The sequence below is a fragment of the Panthera uncia genome (genome assembly GCF_023721935.1).
Source record: "Panthera uncia isolate 11264 chromosome A3 unlocalized genomic scaffold, Puncia_PCG_1.0 HiC_scaffold_11, whole genome shotgun sequence".
Taxonomy (NCBI): domain Eukaryota; kingdom Metazoa; phylum Chordata; class Mammalia; order Carnivora; family Felidae; genus Panthera; species Panthera uncia.
Genome location: NW_026057578.1, coordinates 5,352,993 through 5,373,866, shown reverse-complemented (window position 1 = coordinate 5,373,866; position 20,874 = coordinate 5,352,993). Strand labels below are relative to the sequence as shown.

The 20,874-nt window shown below is 60.8% G+C and overlaps 1 protein-coding gene across 1 annotated transcript in view; it reads right to left on the bottom strand.

The window, feature by feature from the left end:
• Positions 1 to 776: 776 nt before the first annotated feature.
• The window catches only part of PMEPA1 (prostate transmembrane protein, androgen induced 1), a 53,704-nt gene continuing 33,606 nt past the window's right edge, over positions 777 to 20,874 (bottom strand). The window contains 4 exon segments of the mRNA XM_049650572.1: positions 777 to 2,664; positions 2,666 to 2,965; positions 3,426 to 3,479; positions 8,944 to 9,098. Of these exon segments, the coding sequence (XP_049506529.1) occupies positions 2,416 to 2,664; positions 2,666 to 2,965; positions 3,426 to 3,479; positions 8,944 to 9,098 (758 nt within the window). The 3' untranslated portion in view covers positions 777 to 2,415.

Here is a 20,874-nt window from a genome sequence, read left to right as displayed (position 1 = left end):
CAGGACTGGACCCAGTAGGTGACAAGAAGGAGGGGCAGGAGGGGGTCGCCTGGCTGGGCCAGGCGCCTCCACGGTGGAGGGCGGGCGGGACCGGGCACCGAGAGGGCTATGGGGGTGTTCGAGAAGCAGCCGCAGCCCTCGAGTGGAAAGGCCAGTCCCCGGGGGGGTGACTGAGACACTGCCCAGGGATGCCCCCCAACCGGTGATGAGAGGACACTGCTTCCTCAGTAAGGCACTAGGGAGACTGACTCTTCACGGAAAGGAAAGATACAGCTTAAAAAATTTTTGTTTTGTTTTGTTTTAAATCTATAAACGTGTCCCTGTACCTTTTAGGACAAATTACACCGAGTTCTCAGCACGACTTGCGAAAGGCATCCTCTCTGAGAGAGGAGCGAAGTTTAGGCCGAGGACCCCACGGAGAGGCAGCTTTTTACTGTCAAAGTACAAGAACCTTCTGCCAGGCTGGTCAGCAGCGAACGCCCAGAGTCCGCGTTTATCTGTTGGTCACCACGCTCTTAAAATGTGTATATAAATAGAGTTCAAATGGTCAGAACTTCAAAACTGTTCTCAGGTGTTTAAGTAATAAAAAAGTTGCTTAGAAACGAGTTATTGCCCATATGCCTTCTCTTGTGTTAGTCTGACAGTTAGCATTCTTCCAGAAGGAAAAGACAGCTCGGGGAGGAAGGGACTGGGGGGGGGGGCGGGTCACCCCCTGGAATGGGAACCAGTAGATCCCAAGGGGCCCCCCCCCGCCCCCCCCCCCCCCCCCGCTGGCCGGCCTGCCACTGTCACACACGTGTGCCCACTCCCGCGCCCTCGCCTGCACAGCGCCACCAAGGGATCCTGCCAGCCCGAAATCCACTCGGCAAAATCCTGGCAAACGAGACTCGTATCTGATACAGATGCTGGGAAAACACAGACACACGAACACGCCAAACACGACTGTTTCCACGGGGAGAGGAATGGACGTGTGGGAGAGGAGGTAAAGAATTCAATTCTGATTTGAAAACATAAAGCACAGGTTTACACCGGTTTCCCCGTTGTTGGTGCGGTTTTTCTTCGCTTTAACCCTTTGTCGTGTCCCAGGAGACACCTGCGCGTGTCACTTTTTCTCTCTGGTGTCCTGTTTGTTCGGTGAGAACTGCTACGTAAGGAGAAAGCCAGGGATGAGGTCGGATTCCTCGGGGGCCTTTCCAACCTGCCGGTGGCCTCCACCAGCCTCAGCTGAGAAGTCCTGGACCCGCCGGATCGTCCGCACAGAAAGCAGCCACCCCAACCTCTCCGGCGGGTCCCGGCAACGTGCTCCGGGAGCGGCAGCGGCGGCAAAGGGGGCGCCTCGGCCCCTTCCTGGGGGGAGGGGGAGGGGGCTCATGCTTAAAAAACAGGAGGAAAAACTACGATCCTTCAGGAACAGTTTATTTTCATCTGGGGAAAGGCAGAGCCACCACCCGGGCACTGGGTGACCGATTTCCCCCATCTCGTCTGCCATCCAAAGGCTGTGCCGGCCCGGAGGGGGAAATGCGTCTCCTTCGGTGGGGAATGAATGAGGCGGTAACAACCGATCGCTAGACAGAAGCTTCCACTTACGCAGGAAGAGCGCCCCCTCCGGAAGCCTCCCCCAACTCCGTGCAGAGCCCGCCCTCTGCCAGCCGGCCGGCCGCTGCCAAATTCCGCCGCTTCTCCCTTAAAAGTCTCGACACACACGATAGAAGTTTCCATCAAACAAGCACTGACATAGTTATATTAAAAAATAGTGCAAAAGCTCAACATTTATATAAATAACTCTAAACCCCTGCTTTGTAGTTTTTTCTTCTTCTTCTTCTTCTTCTTTACAAGGTAATACACGCTTTCTGACCTGGCACTCAAAAATTGCCATTTTTTTTTTCTCTTCTAGTTCAGAAAACAACTTTTTTTTTTTTAATAGGCCTCTTCTAATACAAAAATACTCCTGCCCTCACAATACAGTTTCTCTTAGTTTATATATATTTATATATATAATATTGCAGATCTTTAAACAAAGGTTTTGTGCAAATAGGTCTTTAAAGTTAAGTGAAATCATCATAAACAAACGAAAGGAAATAAGCATTCACGCACGCAGCTCAACTAGGAACAGAAAAGACTAGGGTAGGTTTTTTTTTTTTTCTTTTTTCTCTTTTGCCTTCAAGACACAGCTCGACAAAGAAACGTGGTTGGTTTTTTTGTTTTGTTTTTTGCAAGCTTTCTTAGCTTGTGCATTCAGACCAGACAGAACATGTAAATATTTATACACAGAGAGAGGGGGAAAGGATGGATACGCGCCACATTTTCTGGGTGCCGCCCGGTCCTCCTCTGTCTTCTGGTTTCGGAAGTGCGGAGTGTTTTGCCTTTCTTTTTTTTTCCTATACTCACTGCTGCCCGGCCCCGGCCCCGGGATTCCTAGAGAGGGTGTCCTTTCTGTTTATCTTTCTCTTTGCTCCAGGCGGGTGAGCTCTCCAGGGGGGCGAGGTGTGCGTGGGGGAGCCGGGTCCCCTCCAGCAAGGAGGGCGGCCCGCTGCTCTGCTGGTGCTGGAACGAGGGGGACCCGGGGTAGTGCCCGATGACCTCGCTGTAGGTGGGGGGCGGCCCCTCCATGCGCCCGCCGCCCCCGTAGCACGTGGCGCTGATGCCCGAGTTACTGCTGGGGGGGGCAGGGGCCGCCCAACATGGCACTGTCCATCAGGTCGCTGTCGAATATGGTTCTGTTCGGGGGCGCGCGCACGGACTCGCGGTTCAGCTCCAGCTGCTGCTCGGGGTCTCGCAGCTGGAGGGTGCAGGGGCCCTGGTAGGGCGGGGGCTCCTCCCCGTCCGACAGCGAGATGGTGGGCGGCAGGTCGATCTCGTGCTGCAGGTACGGGTAGGTGGGCTGGAAGCGGAGGCAGCGGTCCCGCTGGGTGAAGGGGGGCACGGCCAGGCGGTCGGTGGGCCTCGGAGGAGCATAGACCTGCGGCTGGAAGGAGGAGGGGGGGAGCGGAGCGGAGTGAGGGTCCCTCCGCGCCCCCGAAGCAGGACCCGAGGCGCGGGGCCCTGCTCTCCGGGGGACGGGACGGCAGGTGGCGACGCCCAGCGCGCGGAGTCCGGCGGCGCACTGACGCCGGGGCCCCCCCCGGGCTGGGAGCATCATCCCAGGGCTGAAATCGGGGCAACTTTTGTCCGCGCGTGTTGCAGATGCTGTGGGCCACTCCCTGCGGGTAGAGCGTTATGTCCCGGCTTGGGTGATCCCAGCAGCCGCGGACGACGACTCTTTGGAAAAGGGCAGAGGTGTGGGCCAGCAGCCACGCCGTTCCGGCCAAGGGAGGCGCCCCTGGCTTGGAAAGGGGGACCTGCTGGGAGGATGGCCTTCAGGCGTCCACAACAGCAGCCTTGGGGGACAGGCAGGGGAGGGGGGGGGTGGCAGCACAGGGTCTCACCTCTGGGATTCCGTTGCCCGACACGGTGCTCTCCGAGGGCCAGAGGCATCCTTCCTGTGCGGGGAGGAGAGGGGCGGGGTCAGCAGGATGAACAGAGGGGAGAGAGCAAACGGGTCGACTGGCTTTGACCCTGCGATCTTGCATGTGCCATCAGATGCAGCACCCGGCCACGGCTCCCCATCCGCACCCTGGGCCCTGGGCGGTTCCGGCAGTAACCAAACGGCCTTCGGTGACCACATGAAGCGGCGAGGTCGCATGTCCGCTTGCACCCTAACACCTGGAACATTCTAGAGACTCCAATGAGTCTGCGCGGGGTGAGGGCTTTCCGGGTGGGACAGTTTTGAGAGCCGTAGAGCCCCCTCGTGGCCACGTGGGTAACTGCAAGCCTCGCGGCCACCCGCCTTGTACCGGCTGTCCCCCGAAAATTCACCCTCCACGCTCACGCTTTCCAAAAGCTACATCTAATTGGTGGGCCCCTCCTTCTCAGAACTCTCCAGCAGCTTTTCCCAGGCACCTTAGCACGAACCCAAGTTCTCTTGTGAAATGGCTGATAAGGAAGCGGGCCTCATCCAGCCCTCCTGGCCTCGACCACCACTTGCTTGCAGGGTGACCTCGGCAAGTTACTTAACTTCTGGAACTTTCGACGGGTGGAATATGCTTGGAGTGCCTGTGGCCCTGAGCGAGTATATGGAAGTGCTGGGGGCCACGCCCACCCACCATCTAGTGCAAAGCGCATGCACCCACGGGCCTTGGCACTGGCCGCCCCACTGCGTGGTCAGGTCTGCAGACTTTCTCGAACACCGCTGTCTCAAGAGCTCAGAGCCCAGAGAGCCTGCTGCCGATTCCGTGTCTCCCTCTCTCTCTGCCCCTCCTTCCCTCGCTTGCACCCATGGAGCTGCTCTGTCACCAAATCGTGATCCGGTCGGTCAGCGACGGTGGAACGAGGCACCGCTTCTTGCCAAACCGGTAAGTGCCACCTCACGAAGCCCGCAGCCTCTGCACACGGGCCCGTAGCCCCCCCCCCCCCCCCCCGACCCGTGGACAGGCTGCATGGGAGTGGGGGACAGCTGGCCACGTGCGGTTTCAGGTCTGGGGGAGAGACCCAAGGGTCAGGGGAGGGGGGACCCCGTACCAGGAGGCAAACCCAGCCAATGCTGGTCACATGATGCTAGACAGCCCTGAGCCTGGGGGCGGGGGGAGGGATGTCTTGTTAGAATTTTACAGCTTTCTCTAGGCGTAACTGATAGGTAATAAACTGCGCATATCCAGGGTATACAATTTGGCTAAGTTTTGTCATGTGTGTATACCAGAGACCCAGCACTACCATCGAAATAACATTATCACCCCCAAAGTTTCCTTGGGGACACGTTTTCCCGAGGGGCCCCACCTAAGACATTCTCACCCACCGGCTGGGGCTGGAGCAGGAATTGGAGGGGGCGGGTAGGCCGAGGCTTGCAGTTACCGACATGGCCACTAGGGGGCTCTATGACTCTCAAAACCGTCCCACCAGGAAAGCACTCAGCCCGCACACAGACTCATTGGAGTCTCTCTCTAGTATGTTCCAGGTGTTAGGATGCAAGCAGACATACGACCTTGCCCCTTCATGTGGTCACCGAAGGCTGTTTTGTTACTGATATCAGTAACGTATCAGTCACTGCCTTGGTGGCAGAAACTGCACTAAGCACTCTCCTGGGCACCTGGGCGGCTCAGTCAGTTAAGCATCCGACTCAATTTTGGCTCCGGTCCTGACCTCACAGTTCGTGAGTTCGAGCCCCGCATCAAACTGTCAGTGCGGAGCCTGCTTGGGATTCTGTCTCCCTATCTCTCTGCCCGCAACCCCCGCCCCCCCCCCCCCCACCGCCACGGTCTCTCAAAAATAAATAAATAAAGCACTATCTCATTTCTCCCGACAAACCTACAAGGCAGGCTGAGGTCGGCTAGCCGAACTGAGTAGGCCTAGCTGGTGAAAGGCAGTGCTAGGATCCAAACCCTGACCTGCCTGCCTCCGGAGCCACCCGGGCTCAGGCTGGTCCTGGCAGGCTCCGCAGCCCCCCGTCGGGCCACTGGCACAGTCCATATGTGCCAGGAAGCAGATGGGGACATCTACCTGCTCCTCAGTAGGGTCAGGAGTCCCGGGGCGTGATGCACGCAGCCAAGGATGAAATGTGACCCAGATAAACTCCTGCCTAAAACCCTCCTACGAGTCCCTCTGTCCCAGGCTCTGCATGACGTGGCCGCCCAGGACCTCTGCCCACCACTCCCCCGACTCCCAGCCCTAGCACAGGGAGTACGTACCCGGCTGCACAGTGGCACCACCCAGCACCTGTCGCTGCCCCAGGAGCCCCACCACAGACTCCCAAATCACCCACCAGCCTCATCACCTGACCGCCTCCAGCTTGTGCACCTAGGAGTCATTTCCTCCTCCAGGGAGCCTCCCCGGAACCCCCCCCCCCCCCCCCCCCCCCCCCCCCCCCCCCCCCCGCTCCACTGCCTCCCTGGCTCCCATAGCAACTCAGCCCGTCTAGCAGCCTGGCCCATTTGTATGGTGATCGAATGTCCAGCTGGCTGCACTGGCCCCAATCAGAAGCCTTGTGCCCACAGAAGCCATGTGGGAGGCAGGAGACCCACGCCAGGGCTGATCTGGGGACAAAGAGAACAAAGGGTTGCCCCATCCAAAGCCCTGGCTGAGCCCTAGTCTGAATGCATCCCTGCCCCACGCTGAGCAGGCCCTGTGCACAAACCATCTTCCGGGGGTGGGGGCTACGGGTGAAGTGACCATCGCTGCTCACGTTACATAAACTTTGCGGGAACAATGAAGGCCGCTAAGGAGAGGAATTCAAAGCGGGGAATGTTTGTCCAAAGCGGTGTCTGAAAGCAAAGTTCAGAGACCCGGGAGCAGCTCAGAAATGAAAACAGGACGCTTCCTGGGTGGGGCCTGGCTGCACCTGTCCACCTGCTCAAAGGCGCCCGGGTGGGACGGTACCTGCCTTCACAGGTAACATTCCCCTCACCTGCCAACCCCAGCGCAAGACCCTTCAGACCCACAGTCGGTGCCACCGTGGTGGCTGGATCATCACTGTTGTTACCATTATGCGCTAGACCCTGGCTTGCCTGGGATCAGCACCAGACAGGGAAGTGACATTCTGGGGCCACAGGCTTACCTAAATGTGGGCCTCATTCAAGCGAATGAAACGGGCTCACCCTAAAAAGGACCCGAGGCAGGACAGCCACGCCAGGGGTAGGGCCAGCCCCAGGCTGACAGTGGCCAGGTTTGGGCCCCTGTGGGAGGTCACGGGGCCCTGAGACTCCTCTGACTCGCCCTGTCTGGCGGGGGGTCCCCAAGGGAGCTGCCACACTCAGTTCAGGCCTAATGAAGCTCTGTGTTTACCCCGCCAGGCAGCCCCAGGGGTCCACGCAGGTGGCTGGGTAGATGGGGGTGGCGACTCTCCTTTGGCTTTGGGTGTCCAGGAACCGGGGCCCGAATCTTCACCTCTGTCTGGGCACAAAGTCCCAGGTGCTACCCACAGGGCGGTCTCCCCGCCCCCGGTGGCAGCAGGGATCCCTCCCACCGGAACCTGTGTCATTTCCCCAGCTCTCTGGGCAAACGTCATCCTCCCCGTGACTGTACCTATGGGGCAGGCTGCAGAAAGGCTAGCTCCACCCGTCTGAGGGAGACTGAGGCTCAGAGGGGCCCAGGTGGCCCACCCTGGGCACACCCCAAACCCCCCCCCCCCCCCCCCCCCCCCCCCCCCCCCCCCCAGCTAGTGCCTTCTCGTTTGTTCCAAGTGCCCTCCCTTGCCCCAGCATCCGAGGGAGGCCAAACGGGCCTGGGCTCTTCAAACCGCCACTTACAGGCTGAGAGGCTTCAGGCAAATGCTCCCACCTCTGCGGGCCCCAGGGTCCCCCCCACGGAGTGGGGTTTCCAGGCTGCCGCGGGCGGGAAAGCACCGGGCGCAGGGGAGGCAGGTGCGTGCTCGCCACAGTGCAGCTGGCAACGCCGTCACTCGGGCAACAGTCACAGCAAACAGACACAGGTGAGCCCGGGCCTTAGCCGCAGAGGATTCCTTCAGAGCAGCAGCCCGGGTGCCCCCCCCGGACACGCCGAGCCTCAGGTCTGGGGCGTGCGGTGTTCCCGTCAGAGGGACCAAGGGGGTGGATCTCCTTGCCCCGGCTACCTGTGGACGTGCTGCGGCGGCAGCTGGATGCAGGAGGAGATGCCTGACCCTGCCGGGGACAGGCCTGCCAGCCACCCCTGGCTCGGCCCCACCGCCAACCGCAGGCGCCCCCCAGAACCGGGAGGCCGGGTTGTTCCATGGCTGTCCTCACGGGCTCAGAGACGTGCTCGGGCGCATAGCCCCGGGCCACCCACGTGCCACCTTCTCCCTGCAAATCCCAGCCTGTCCATCAGGCCAGGCCGCCCGCTTCTGCCCAGGTTGTGAAATCACACATCGCACGCACGGGGACAGACATACTTGGGGATGGACCCGGCAGTCCCTGCGGCCCGCCTGCTGAAGAGCGGCCAGCAGGCAGGGCACAGTTGAGCCCCACAGGTGCAGGGGGCCAGGCGGCCCTGGACGCTCAGAGCTGCAGAAGGGCCAAGTTCCGGGCCTGCAGGCACCCCCCACGTTGTGGAGTCGAAGGGATACTGGTGGGGCTTCCAGAATGCCCCGTGACGCTCGTAATCCTAACGTCACGTCAAAACGCCGTATTCTGTGAACGGCCGGGACCCCTCCAAGAGCAGCGTTCGTCCTCGCCTTCCGGGACCATCGTCACTCTCCTCCTTCAGAGCTTGGCCTAAGAGGCTCGTCCTGACTCTCCTGGCCCAAACACACCACGCTGGGATCCTCGGGGACAGTCACTCTGGCTTCCTTCCGAGCGCCCCTCAGTATCATCTGATTTAGGTGTCCCTGTCTGTGTGGATCCAGCCACCAGGCAGCAACCACAGGGGATTGTCCACAGCCATTCCCTCCCCCGCCCTTCCCCCCCGCCCCCCGCCAGTGTCTGGGAGGTTCTAGGCCCTCTGCTCCGTAGGCGTCTGTGCAGTGAATGCATGAATGGGTGGGTGGGCGACGGAGTGGACGGGAGTGTCTGGGCCGCCCTGGCCAGCAGCGCCCCAGCCGTGATTCGGCCCTGAGCCCCGACTCCTCTGCGGAGCGGCGTGAGCCCCGCTCACGGTAAACGGCAGCCCCATCTCAGGAATCGGGACTGGTCCGAGGGCGCGCGGCCAGGACCAGTGGAGCTGGGAAGGCCCTTTCCAGGGTGACCTGTTGTCCCCAAGACACCGAGCCCCCGGCCCAGAAGCCTGCAGGGTACAGAAGAGAGGGAAGGGCCGCCTCCCTTCTGTCTGGGCTAAGGCGGCAGGACCGCGGGCGCCTTCCCCACCAGCCCGTCCCTTCCGGCCTCGGCCTGTACCCCGAACGCCCTCCTCCATCGCCTGCCCAGCAGTGTCCCCTGAGCCGCCGACTGCCTCCCTCCCGTTCCTGTGAGCGCACCCCGAGGCGGGACGCCAGACGCTTACCGAGGACAGGGCGTCTTCTCTCCTCCTGCCCTGGCCGTGCCGGCCGATGAAGGAGCGCGCCGACAGCTTGTAGTGGCTCAGCAGGCACGTGATCACCACCACCATCACCATCACCACCACCACGATGATGGTGATCTCAACGAACTCCAGTTCTGCTGCAGGACCAAGGGGGACACGTGAGCCCACGGGGACCCCGACGCCGGCCCAGCCCTTCCGAGGGGACCCCGACGCTGGCCCAGCCCTTCCGAGGGGACCCGACGCCGGCCCGGGGCTGGGGATCCAGCCCTTCCGAGGGGACCCCAACGCAGGCCCGGGGCTGGGGGCCCAGCCCTTCTGAGCATTCACTCACCTCCCTGCAACACCCCAACACTCACACACACACACACACACACACACCCTCCCCACTGCACACTCACACGCACACATACACACGTGCACCCACACAGGCACGTCTATCCCAAGCACGCCCCACCCTGGACGGGACAGGAATGTGTGAGAAGACCCGACCCCCCGGCCCCCCCAGCTCTCGGGAGAAAGGCCTCAGAAAAACCACATCCAGTGTTGTTTTGTTTTTCCCCTCGAAGGCGGAAAAACCCTCAAGTACTGGAAAAGGAAGGAGGTTATTTTGATCCTGCCAGAGCCGGGGCGGTTTCTGCTGACTCAAGCGGGTCCGAGTCGAGGCGGCTCGGCAGCTGGCCGTGCCGGGTGCAAGCAGAGCCCCCAGCAACGGGCGGGACGCCAGCGCCGGTCGAGCCGGGGACCCGGGTGGTGACGGGTGGTGACACGGCAGGCGAGGGACAGCTCCGGGGCCCAGCTGGGCCGGCCGCCTCCAGCCCACGGCCGCCCACTGGGGGGCAGAGCACCCTGACGCCCGGCGCTAACAAGCGATTCGCTGAGGGCTCCCCAGGGCACAGGTTCAAGCTCAGGGCCACTGACTCAGCTCTCCCACCTCCGAGACAAACTGACGCTGGAGGCGTGGGGGCGGGTGGCAGGTGGGAAGCGGGAAGCAACAGGCAGCAGGAGGTGCCCCGGGGCAAGGGCTCTGGGCCCACCCGGACTCTAGCCCTGCGGAGGCCACTCCTTCCTGCCTCAGTTTCCCTGCGGCTTCCAGCAGGAAAGCGATGCGTCCTAGGTGGGAACGTTACCGTTTACAGAACACTGGGCGCTTCTCCACACAGAACCCCAGCCCCCAACACCCTCTCCAAAGCCCTGGCCACCCCCTTCCTCCCACGCAGGCTCTCCAGGACACCCCCCTTCTCATGCTGCCTTACAGGGGTGCCCAGCTGCACCTACAATGCCTGCTGCTGTTATTAAGTCGAGGGAGCCTGCCCACCAGGGGACATGTGACAATTTCTGGGCACATCAGTGGCTGTCACAATTGGACAGGGGCCCCCTACATTGCATGGGGATGCCCCTCGACAAGGAAGGACGGGTCCACGCTCGGGCCGTGGCTCTGGTTCCCAGGCGGGGCTGCGTCCCATCGTGCCCTGGAGGGCCCAGGAGGGAGGACGAGCTGGCCAGGGACTTCAGGGAGACTGTCCCGAGTGCCCAGAAGGCTGGGGCCCTGCCCGGAAGATTAGGCAAGCCTGGAACCAGTGGAGGGTCACCCTCACTTTCCTGCTGGGATCCAGTAACCGTGGCCACACCTCCTGCCTCCCCAGACAGGCTGGTCGGCCTCGGCAGCCTGTTCTGACTCCCTAAGGGCAGGGTCCTGTCTATGAGGGCCCAGGATAAAGCCGCCCATTCAGGGAACATACAGGCTTGCTTTGTGCAACCCCCACGCCCTCCTTCCTCAGAGGGGCCTACAATTCCCCTCCCCCAGTCCGGTGCACTCTTCACCCTCGCTGGGACCACGGCAGTGGGTTCCCCTCTGCCCCCTCCCCCTGCCGTCTCCAGGGGCCCTGCCCACGCTGGCCCGAAGGAAGGGACGCGTGCCTCCAGTCTGCCTTTGTCCCAGGCCCTGGCCCTCCTCCTGGCGTTTTCCAGGCCCCAGAACGTTAAGGTGAGACAGCTTCCGAGGCAGGGCGGCCAGGGGACAGTGGATGAAGAGCTGGCAGGCCTGTGGGCGTGAACAAGCCCTCCACGGCTCTCCTGACCCCGCCAGGCCGGGCCAAAAGGGCAGGAGAACATAGTTCTGGAAGCTGGGGTCCAGAGTGAGACAATCAGCCCCAGAAATGAGCACAGGGCTCCCAAAATCACCTACGTGAGCACCCTAGGCCTTTGCTGTCTCCCTAGGCCGCGACCCCAGTACGGCCGGGACCCCGGAAATCCACACAGGTGAGGAGAGGGAAAAACTCTCAGAAAAAAGAGAAGCCGTGACTGATTACATTCTGGAAGCCAAAGGCCTGGGTCTAGGCTCAGAAGAGGAGAGAGACTCCTAAGGGTTCCTAAGCTCTGTTACAGGTCCGTCAGGGTCCCTAGGCCCCAGTGTGACCCTGGACCTCACCTAGGAGTCCATCCCAGCCCCCCGACGTAAAAGGAGGCTAAGGGCACCTGGGGGCAGCACTGTGCACGGACAATGTGCTCAGCACTCGGGGAGCCGCTCCCTCAGGACCATGATTAACGGGGGGGGGGGCTCCCCACCGCCTCGGTAGAGCGAAACAAGGTATGCCCACAAGCCGGCAAAGAGAGGGTTAAGCAGGGCCGCTCTGGATATTCCAGGCCAGGCCCAGACCCGGCGGCACGAGCGGGTGGGGGCACTCAGGGGTCCAGAAGAGGACCCGGCCAGCAGCTGGTTCGCACCAACGCCTAAGACAGAGCACCGACCGCTGGGCTGAGTGCTCTGGCCTTGGCAGTCCACACGCTTCCACTCGGGGGCCTCCTTCCAGGAGGCACCGCCTTCAGGGGACAGAGCCCGCTTCTCCAGGAAACGCACCAGGACAGCACCTGCTGGAGACACGGCAAACTGGAGACCACGTGCATCAACAGCCTCCCCCCTCCCCCCTCCCGGCAAAGGAACAGCTGCACGCGGCTGCCTTCTTTGCACAGGCCTGCGCCCTCTGCTTGGCCCCAGGCACCGCTCTGGGTGACATCACCTGCCGGGCCCCGGGGCTCAGGGGGGTGGTCTGGGCTCCGGCACCCCGACTTCCCTCTCCCGCGCGCAGGCAGGCATGGTGACTGGAGCGTGGGCCCGCTCCCCCTAGCCGGGCACTACTCCTTGGAACCCCAGCCGCCCCAGAGGCCGGCGCCCGGGGGAGGCCGGCCCAGTGCGGTCACACCTCTGCTCTCCCCAGAACCCAGAAACCATCTGTGAAGCTGCCCGGCCTTCGGCTGGCAGCACGTTCAAGAGGCTTGAAAGCACCGGGCAGACCGAAGCCTGCAGGGCGGGCAAGCTGGGGATTTCCAGCCCGGAGACAAGCCCAAGTCACCGACCTGCCTTGGATGGCGGGGACGGGGCCACAGCGATCCTGCCTGGTTTCCTCAATCTGACAGCCCTCCCCTTCAGCGGGGCCGCAGGCCAAGTGCCCAGCGTGGTGCACGCAGGGGCGGGTCCTACCCCTGCCCACCCCCTTCCCTGGCTTTCAAGTCTCCCGTGACCACAGGACCCACAGCCAAAGGCTCCCGACAAGGAGCGGGAGGAGTGGGCGGGTCGGTCGATAGCCCCAGGTCACCATGGTCACTGCAGCCGTTATCATGACCCCAACAGCCGCGACGTCCACACGGAGCCCACCTCCCCTAAGTCTGTGAGGCGGGAGCCATCGCCACCGGCACTTTGCAGGTGGGGACGCTGAGGCCCAGGGTGAAGGTGCACCCAGAAAGAGCAGGGCTGGGTCTGCAACCCAGAGCCTCCCTGAGAGTCCTGTTCCGAGAAGTTCTTAGTTTCCCCTCCCCACGCCCGGAGCACCTGGTCCTGCCTCCCTGCATCTGCCAGCTACACGCTGTGGGACCCCGGCCACGCAGGCCTCTGTGGAGTCCCCGTTACGACCCAGCGTGGGGGAAATGTAAGAGCTCAGCGGACTCCGCCGTCCCCACGTCCCAATTCCTGACACCCTCATTCAGGCGGATGCCCTCGAGACGCCGAGGTGCGCCTGGCTGGGGGGTGCCCCAGGGTTGGGGGTCTGGAGCGAGGTCGATCCAAATTGCTCACCCCGGCTGGCAGCTGGATGCAAGGCCATGAGGGACGTACAGACGTTCGTCCCGCTTCTGCGCCGAGGGCACAGCTCCAACAGGAGCCTTCGGGAGAGAAACACGTTTCCCTCATCTCGTTCCGGGCGTCAGGTCCGCTCACCGTGGGGAGGGCGGGGGAGCGGCTGTGCCATTTCTCTCCCTAATTTCCCCCTTGGGGTGGGCGACGGATGCCGTAGGCTCTCGGGGGTGGCCAAGCCCATCTTCGGCATGCAAAGTAAGGTCACTCTAATTTAATTTAGCGTCTTCTTTCCTGGTGAATAATTTCAAATTAACAGGCTCGTCTGCCTCATCGGAGCGGCCTGACCCTCCCTTTTGTCTTCTCCTCCAGAGACAGACACAGTCACTTTGAGATGTGTGCACGCCCATCTCTGGTCCTTTCCCAGCTGGCCCGACAGTAGAGAGAGGTGGCGTGTGCCCAGGGCCCCCCAAAATGCCAGGCACGGCCCACACGCTCAGAAGCGTCGCCTTACCGAATCCTCACCGTCCTTCTGTGCAGCCGATACGAACATGCCCACCGCCCCCTGCACCTGCTCTGCGGATGACGAAGAGGGGGCTGACGGAGGGGATGGCTGGCCGAAGACCACACCACCCACAGACCCAGGGCCGTTCCTTCCTCCCGGCCGTGCGGTCCATGCAGCCGGTATTCGTGGCGGGTGGCACCCGCCTCCCGCCCACGGTGGAGGAAAATCACAGGACGGTCAGGAAGGTCATCCCAGGCGCTCCGGGGGAGCTCTGGGCACCTCTCAGGGCACTGCGGAGAGATACGAACGGCGACCGTCCCTCTGCTGTGGAGCACGCAGCGCCAGCCAGGACAGGACCTCCCTCTCTGAATTCCCACAACAGCCCTGGGGGTGCAGCATGGGCCCAGAGAGCAGTCGTGAATCCAGGCCAAGCCCGATTCCCCTCTTCCCTGCGGTGGGGCCCTGGCAACCCGGGGAAGCCAGGAAGGACGCTTGCTCTCTCTCTCTCTCTCTCTCTCGGAATACGGCTTTTAAATGAAAATTAAATAAAACCGTGGCTTAAAAAGGAAGCCAACTATATTAAGGCAGTTATCAAACTCTCAACCAGATGCGTGATATGGAAAGAACACCCAGAATTATTTTTGTGACGCAAGGATAGTATCGCATTGAACAGGACCTGGCAGGTTTTCGACGTGATGCGAAATCCGCGGTTTCCACTGGTGACCACGCGGCAGGTGCTGCTGACGGCTCCGTGGTTTGGAGCCCGTGTTCCTGATCGGGTGGGTGAAGGTAAAAATGCAACGAGTTCTTCCGCCTCCGAGCTCACGGCCCCCTGTTCTTGGGGACGGAGCCTCGATCGGAACCAAGCTAAGGAGCCCGGGTTCCAACCCCCGTTCGGCCGGTTCCCAGCTGTCAATGGGGGTGCGGGCCGGTGCAGAACTGTGCTAACACGCGCTATTCGCTATATGCGGGTATATACGTGTTCAGTAGGACGACGCACCTGCCCGGTGCAGGTAAGCGAGGGTGACTGTCCCCACGCGTTCGGTTAATCACCGGGGTTGGCCGTTGGGTACTGGAGCTCATTCTGTCTTTCCTGGGCTGGAGTCCACCCGGCTCCCGCCAGCCCACAGGAGGTTTCCAGACCAGACGACCCCCCACGGCCAACCCCCCCCCCCCCTTGTGTCTGCTCCCAGCGGAGGGGGCAGCTGGTTTGCTTCCTGGTTAACAAGCAGCCCGTGCAGGCGGCCCTGTCTGGCCTCCCGGCCGCACACCAAGGAATTAGGAATTGGCCCTGTCTGAAATTTATGAAAATCTAATCTTGTTAGACCTGCCTGGATGAGACCCACTGGGGCGGGCTTCATTGTCATTCAGCAGGGCCCCAGCCTGCCTGGAGTTCCAGCCACTTCATTACTGCCCCCCCCTCCCCCCACCCACCCCCTCCCTGCATTTGAATAAGAACCCGGCTCCCTCCCCACCTAGAATGTCAAATAGAATTGAACCAGACGTCAAAGGAATCACTTTCTGATCACTCCTGGTGCCATTTCAAACACCCCCCAACGGCACATTTATTTCTTAGGGCAAGACCATTTATACGGGGGGGTGGGGGGTGGGAAATGAATCTGTCTTTCTTTTGAGGCTTGAGAGGTGGGCAGCAAATCTAGGCCAGTATTCTCATTTTTAAAAACAGACCGAACCACTTACCGAGCGCTCACTCAGTGCCAAGCACACAGCTGGGCGACTGGCACCGGTTACCTGAACACGTAGCCCTGAGATACTGTCTGGCGTTGTCTGGGGAGCCTCAAGGAAGAAGCCACAGGCTGGCTGGCGAGGGGGCGGGGACTGAGGCTCTCTGCACCGCTGGTCACGGTAAGATCCCAGGGTACAGGTTAAGGACGCATCTGGCCCCAAGGCTCCCGGGTTCGAATCGTAGCTTTGCCGCTCACCACGACCCTGGCCAGGCACATGACTCTGTGTCTGCATCTAGGGAAAAAAAGAGGGGGAACCGCACCCCTCTTCACACGGTTGTGGTTACGAGCCGCACCGGCTAACCTGGAGCCAACATTTCCAGGAGGGAAGCCCTGGAACCAAGGCTTACAGGCTCTGGACATCGCCTGCCCGCCCTCCTCACACAGACCTGGGCTGGGGCTGTCCGAATCCGCAGCCAGCTGGCCACGGCTTCCCTAAGCGGGTCCCCACTGCCAGCGCTGTAGCTCAGGGACGGGATACATCGGGAGCGCTTCTGGACAGCGAAACGAACAAGCTCTCAAAACACGCAAGTATGCCCACCTGACCTTGCAAATCAACTTCTGGGCCTTTCTCTCCACATGTTCTTTCTCCTGGGACTCTCTCCCACTCGCCCACAGTGCTCTAACCACGTGTTCCGTAAAAGGGCCAAGCACAAGCCCCACCTCAGGGCCTTTGCACATGCCCTTATTTCTGCCTGGAATGATCGTCCCCCAAGTACACGTGCTTGCTCCCTTCCTTCCGGTCTCTGTGGCAGTGCCCCTTCCTCAAGAAGCATCCCCGAGCACCGTGCCTGGAACAGGGCTCTGCCCCAAGCCCGAGGACCCTGTGCCCCGTGCCGGCTTTCCTCTTCACTGAAGCACTACTCCATAGTGCTAACGTGACCTGTCTAACCATTTATTCCCTGCCTCTCCCTACTAGAATGCCCGTGTCACCAAAGGTGACTTTTTGCTTATTGTGCGTCCCCCGCACCCGGATCAGCACCTTCCCCTGACAGCACGTGCATGAAGCATGTCGCGTGCGCAGATGAGGGTCCAGAGGGGGCACTGCCGGTTTGCACCAGAGGGCTCAAATCCCCAGGAGCCACTTACACGTCCCCCAGAGGGGCCGACACAACCCAGAAGCCACAGCACTGGCACCAAAGACACCCCGAAGACAGAAAGAGAAGCCACCAGATAGGACGAGTCTGTTTTTGTTTAGAAGAAAACAAACGTGTGTGTGTGTGTCTGTGTGTGTATTTTTTAAGTGAATCTCAGGATGCACACCTATGTCTGTGGGTGACTGTGTCTGCACAGACCAGGGACCAGCGGGCCACCTGCAAACCCAAACTTCTAGGCAGAAGTCAGTGAGTAACAGCTGCGGGGTGGGGGGGGAGGGGTGGAGAGGATGCCCAGTAGGGAAGCGTGTGCAGGTGTGCGTGTGCCTGTGACCGAAAGGGAGAGAGAGAGGAGAGGAGAGAGAGAGAGAGAGAGAGAGAGAGAGAGAGAGTCAGCCAGGCAGATGAGGGAAGGCTAGAAACGGCCTCCAGGCAGAGGGGAAGGCAGGTGTCCCGACCACCTCTCTTGTCCTGTTTGTTCCACAGCAGTTCGGATGCCGAGATGCCAAGAGGACACGACACCCTCCTTCGTGGATTGGACACACTCCATGCTGTGCGTGTGTCTCCTTCTAACTGCTAAGACGCCCTGTCCTAGCGCATGAAGGGTCACTCTGGCTAGTGGGTAAAATGCTTTTTACACCCTGGGGGTAGCAGGGTGCGGAGGCTCATTCGTTTCTGGGGCTTCACCCACGCGTCCTGAGGTCACCTTCGGGGGTGGCCTCGGAGAGGCTGCAGCTGCCCCGTAGGTGAGCTCAGGGCTGGAAGCGTGAGTGGGACCAGCACCGCAAGCTGAGGCCCCAGGGACAGCACAGCCTCGGGACCCAACGCCCCTTCCCTCGGGAAAGACAAAAGCCGAGCCTTCTCTCTCTCTTGCTATTATCCAAATGGAAAGAACTAATGAGATTTTTTTTCCTTTCTATTGTTACTGACATCGAACTTCTTTAAACACCCGCTGTCAGCAAAATATCAATCACCGTTGGAGAGTTATTGGCAGCACGGAGTAAATTCACGGTGAAGAGAACCGTTCCTGCCAACGGTCACATTGGAGGTGCCACGGAAAGTTCTTTAAAATAAATCACAGGCATTTCGTTAATTGAGGAGAACAGGGAACAAATGGGGAGTGGGTCGCATGGGGGAACCTGTCGGCCGGTGGCAGGGCCGACGGCCGTCATCTTCTGGGAGGGCATTTTGGTGCCTGGGTGGCTCAATCGGTTAAGCGTCCTGCTTCGGCTCAGGTCGTGATCTGGCGGTTCGTGAGTTTGAGCCCCGCGTCGGGCTCTCTGCTCTCAGCACAGCTGAATCCTCGGTTTCCTTCTCTCTCTGCCCCCCCCCCGCTCGCCCCCCCCCCCCCCGATTTCAAAATAAATAAATAAAAACTTAAAACAATCAGAAGCCATCCAAATCCCCCTAAAGAAAGCCTGGAACGTGGCATCATGCTGTCCAGTGGGGCCGCTCAAAAGGTACATACGACTACCCCGGGTTTCATCACCGACTTTTTGAGCCGGGTCGTTCTCTAATGTGGGGGCCGTCCTGGGCGTCACAGCATGCTGGCGGCTTCCCCAGCCTGGACCCACTGGATGCCAGGAGCACCCTTGCCCCCAAGTCGTGACAAGTAAACATGTCTCCAGACGTGGCCCAGTGTCCCCTCGGGGGGCAGAACTGGCCCCCGCTGAGAACTACTGGTCGAGGCCTGACGTTGGACAGAGGTTAGCAATTATTCTCGAGCAGAAAGAGTGAAAATTTGTTAGCACGACTACTTCTGGAAGAGGGGGCCGGTGCCTCTTACTTTCTGTCTTTCTGTGCTGTCTGCGTTTTCACGGCAAACCTCGGTAGCTTTAATTCTTGAAACCTTTACGGAAACAATTCGGGCACGTGTGTGTGCTTGTGTGTGTGTTTCCGAGTGTGGCCGACAAGGCCACTCGTGCTTGTCCTGGCCACTCGGGAGGCCCCTGTGCTCCTCGAAAACCACAGGTGTTTCTCTGATTTACCGATTTTCAAGAGCCTGGTGTTTCCCGACAGGAGCTGGGACGCCAGCCCCTGGCGGGGGGGGGGGGGGGGGGGGCGTGAGCCCAGGCTCCCTTTCCAAGCCTCTTGGACCACCAGCGCCACTCGGGAACGGCAGCCACAATGCGAGCCGTATAAAGCCACTGGTCCACGCTCTTCAGTCACTGTGACGAGGGCCTCATGCTGGAGAGCCTCCGAGGATCCATCCGACGCGGCCTCGGGGCTGCCCCGGGCGGCCTCCTCCTTGCAGGACTGAGGGGGGCCCAGCTATTGTGGGGCTCACCCAGGGCCAGGGAGGGAGACAGCCTGATGGCCAAGGTCAAGCCCAGCCCTGGCTGCCCCAGAGCAATGGACTATGATGCCAAGTCCAGGCCACTGTCATGTGGGACTCCCGGCTCCAAGGGACAGAGTGCCCCCCCCCCCCCGGTTTCTCCCTAGTGTCTGGGCCCCCACGGGTGCTCAGGCAGCAAGACAACTAGCAGCCAAGCACCAAGGAGCCAGGCAGGGGCTCCAGGTGTCGACCCAGATGCATCACACACGTCTCTGGGCTCTTTCCTCCACCTCCCGACCTCACCGGCACATGGGACCTCACCGGCGGAACCGACCCGAGGACTGAATCCCCCGGAAACACGGCTCCTGTGGCGTCAGGCTCAGAACAGACCCTGCAGGGGACAGGGCCGCAGAGCCCACAGTTGTCAGCAGCTTTCCCAAATCCTCTGTTTGGATCAGACGGGGTGGGGAGGCCTCAGGCTCCGGACTGAATGACCGTGCCCCCCACCTCTTCGCCCATGCTGAAGCCTTAACTCCCAGTGTGGCTGTATTTGGAGAGGAGTCTCTAAGGAAGTAAGGAAGGTTGAAGGAAGTCAGAAGGGTGGGGCCTCGAGCTTATAGGATCGTATAAGGAGAGACGCCGGGGGCACGTGGGTGGCTCAATGGGCTCAGGTCACGATCTCACGGTTTGTGGGTTCGAGCCCCGCGTCGGGCTCTGTGCTGACGGCTCGGAGCCTGGAGCCTGCTTCGGATTCTGGGTCCCCCTCTCTCTCTCTCTCTCTCTCTCTCTCTGCCCCTCCCCCACTCATGCTCTGTCTCTCCCTGTCTCAGCAATAAATAAACATTAAAAAAAAAAATTAAAACACAAAACAGAAGAGGTGCAGGAAAGCTCACTTTCTCTGCACCCACACATCGAGGAGGCCATGTGATGGCTCGGGGAAGGTGGCCGTCTACCAGCCAGGAAGAGAGAGCTCCCCCCAGAAACTGAATCTGCCGGCACCTTGAACTTGGGACTTCCAGCCTCCAGAACTGAAAGAAAATAAATTTCTCTTCCTCAAGCCTCCAGGCTGCGGTGTTTCCCAGCTGACTATGATACCTGGCCCGGGGGAGCAGCTGCGTGTAAGGAATTCAGCCACCGGTTGTGAAGGGCACGACCCTGGGAGACACAGATGCACCCCACCACTTCCTGTGCACCTGCTGTGTGCCCGGCCCGGCCACAGAGCTGAGGCTTTCCAGGGCAGTGAGTCACCTGAAACCCTACCCTGATTTGTCCCTTCTGTGGCAGAACGAGTCAAATCTGTGCTCCCGGAAACCTGGCCGGGTTTGTTCGTGGGACAGGCGAACGACGATCGGAAATCTAAGGCCCTTCGAACCGCGAGCAGACGCCAGCACGTCCTCTGTGGTCTCCCTGAACCTTCCCCGCAGCTCTCCGGGACGGCCCTGGTCCTGCGTCCCCATTTTAGGGACACGGAATCTGAGGCTGGGAGATACAGAACAACACGGCCAGGTCACACAGGTGCAGGCAGCAGGGCCTGGGACACGGGGACTGGTATCCGAACCACGGTTCTCGCGCCAGAGCGGACAGGAAGCTCGGCAAACGAGCCACATCAACAACCCCCCCCCCCACCCCAAAAGCCCCGACGGCTAACTCGCCACGAGCCTCCGCTCATCTCTGAGAAGGAGGGGCGAGGCGGCAGAGACCGGAGTAGGTCACACAAGTGCCACCTTGCCGGTCGCTGGAAGGATCCCTTGCGACGAAGCATTCCTTGCGGCCAGACTGTCTCACAGCCTCGTGGGGAGGATCCAGGAAACAAGGCTGGACACACGGGCAGTGGGCCACGCGTGGACCCCCAGGCTGGGCAGGGCCCGGGACAGGGGGGAGCACAGGTGGGGAGAGTGGCATCCCGGCTGGAGCAGCCCCACCCACGCCCTCAGCCCGTGGGAAAGCGAATGGCCCCTCTCCGCTTCTCTCTGAGGGTCCGGGAGTCTGGGGTGTCTGTGTATCTGTCTCCCATCTATGATCATCTGGGTGCTTGTGTCTCAGAGTATTTGTCTGTGTTTCTGGGTGTTTTCTGTGCGTGTGTGAGAGAGAGAGAGAGAGAGAGAGAGAGAGAAAGAGAAGAGAGAGACTGTCTGGGGTCTAAATCTGCCAAATCTTTCCCTATGACTCTGCACGAGCGCTTCCTCTTTTCAGGTGACAGTCAAAACAAAGTCCCAGCGGGCAGTTAC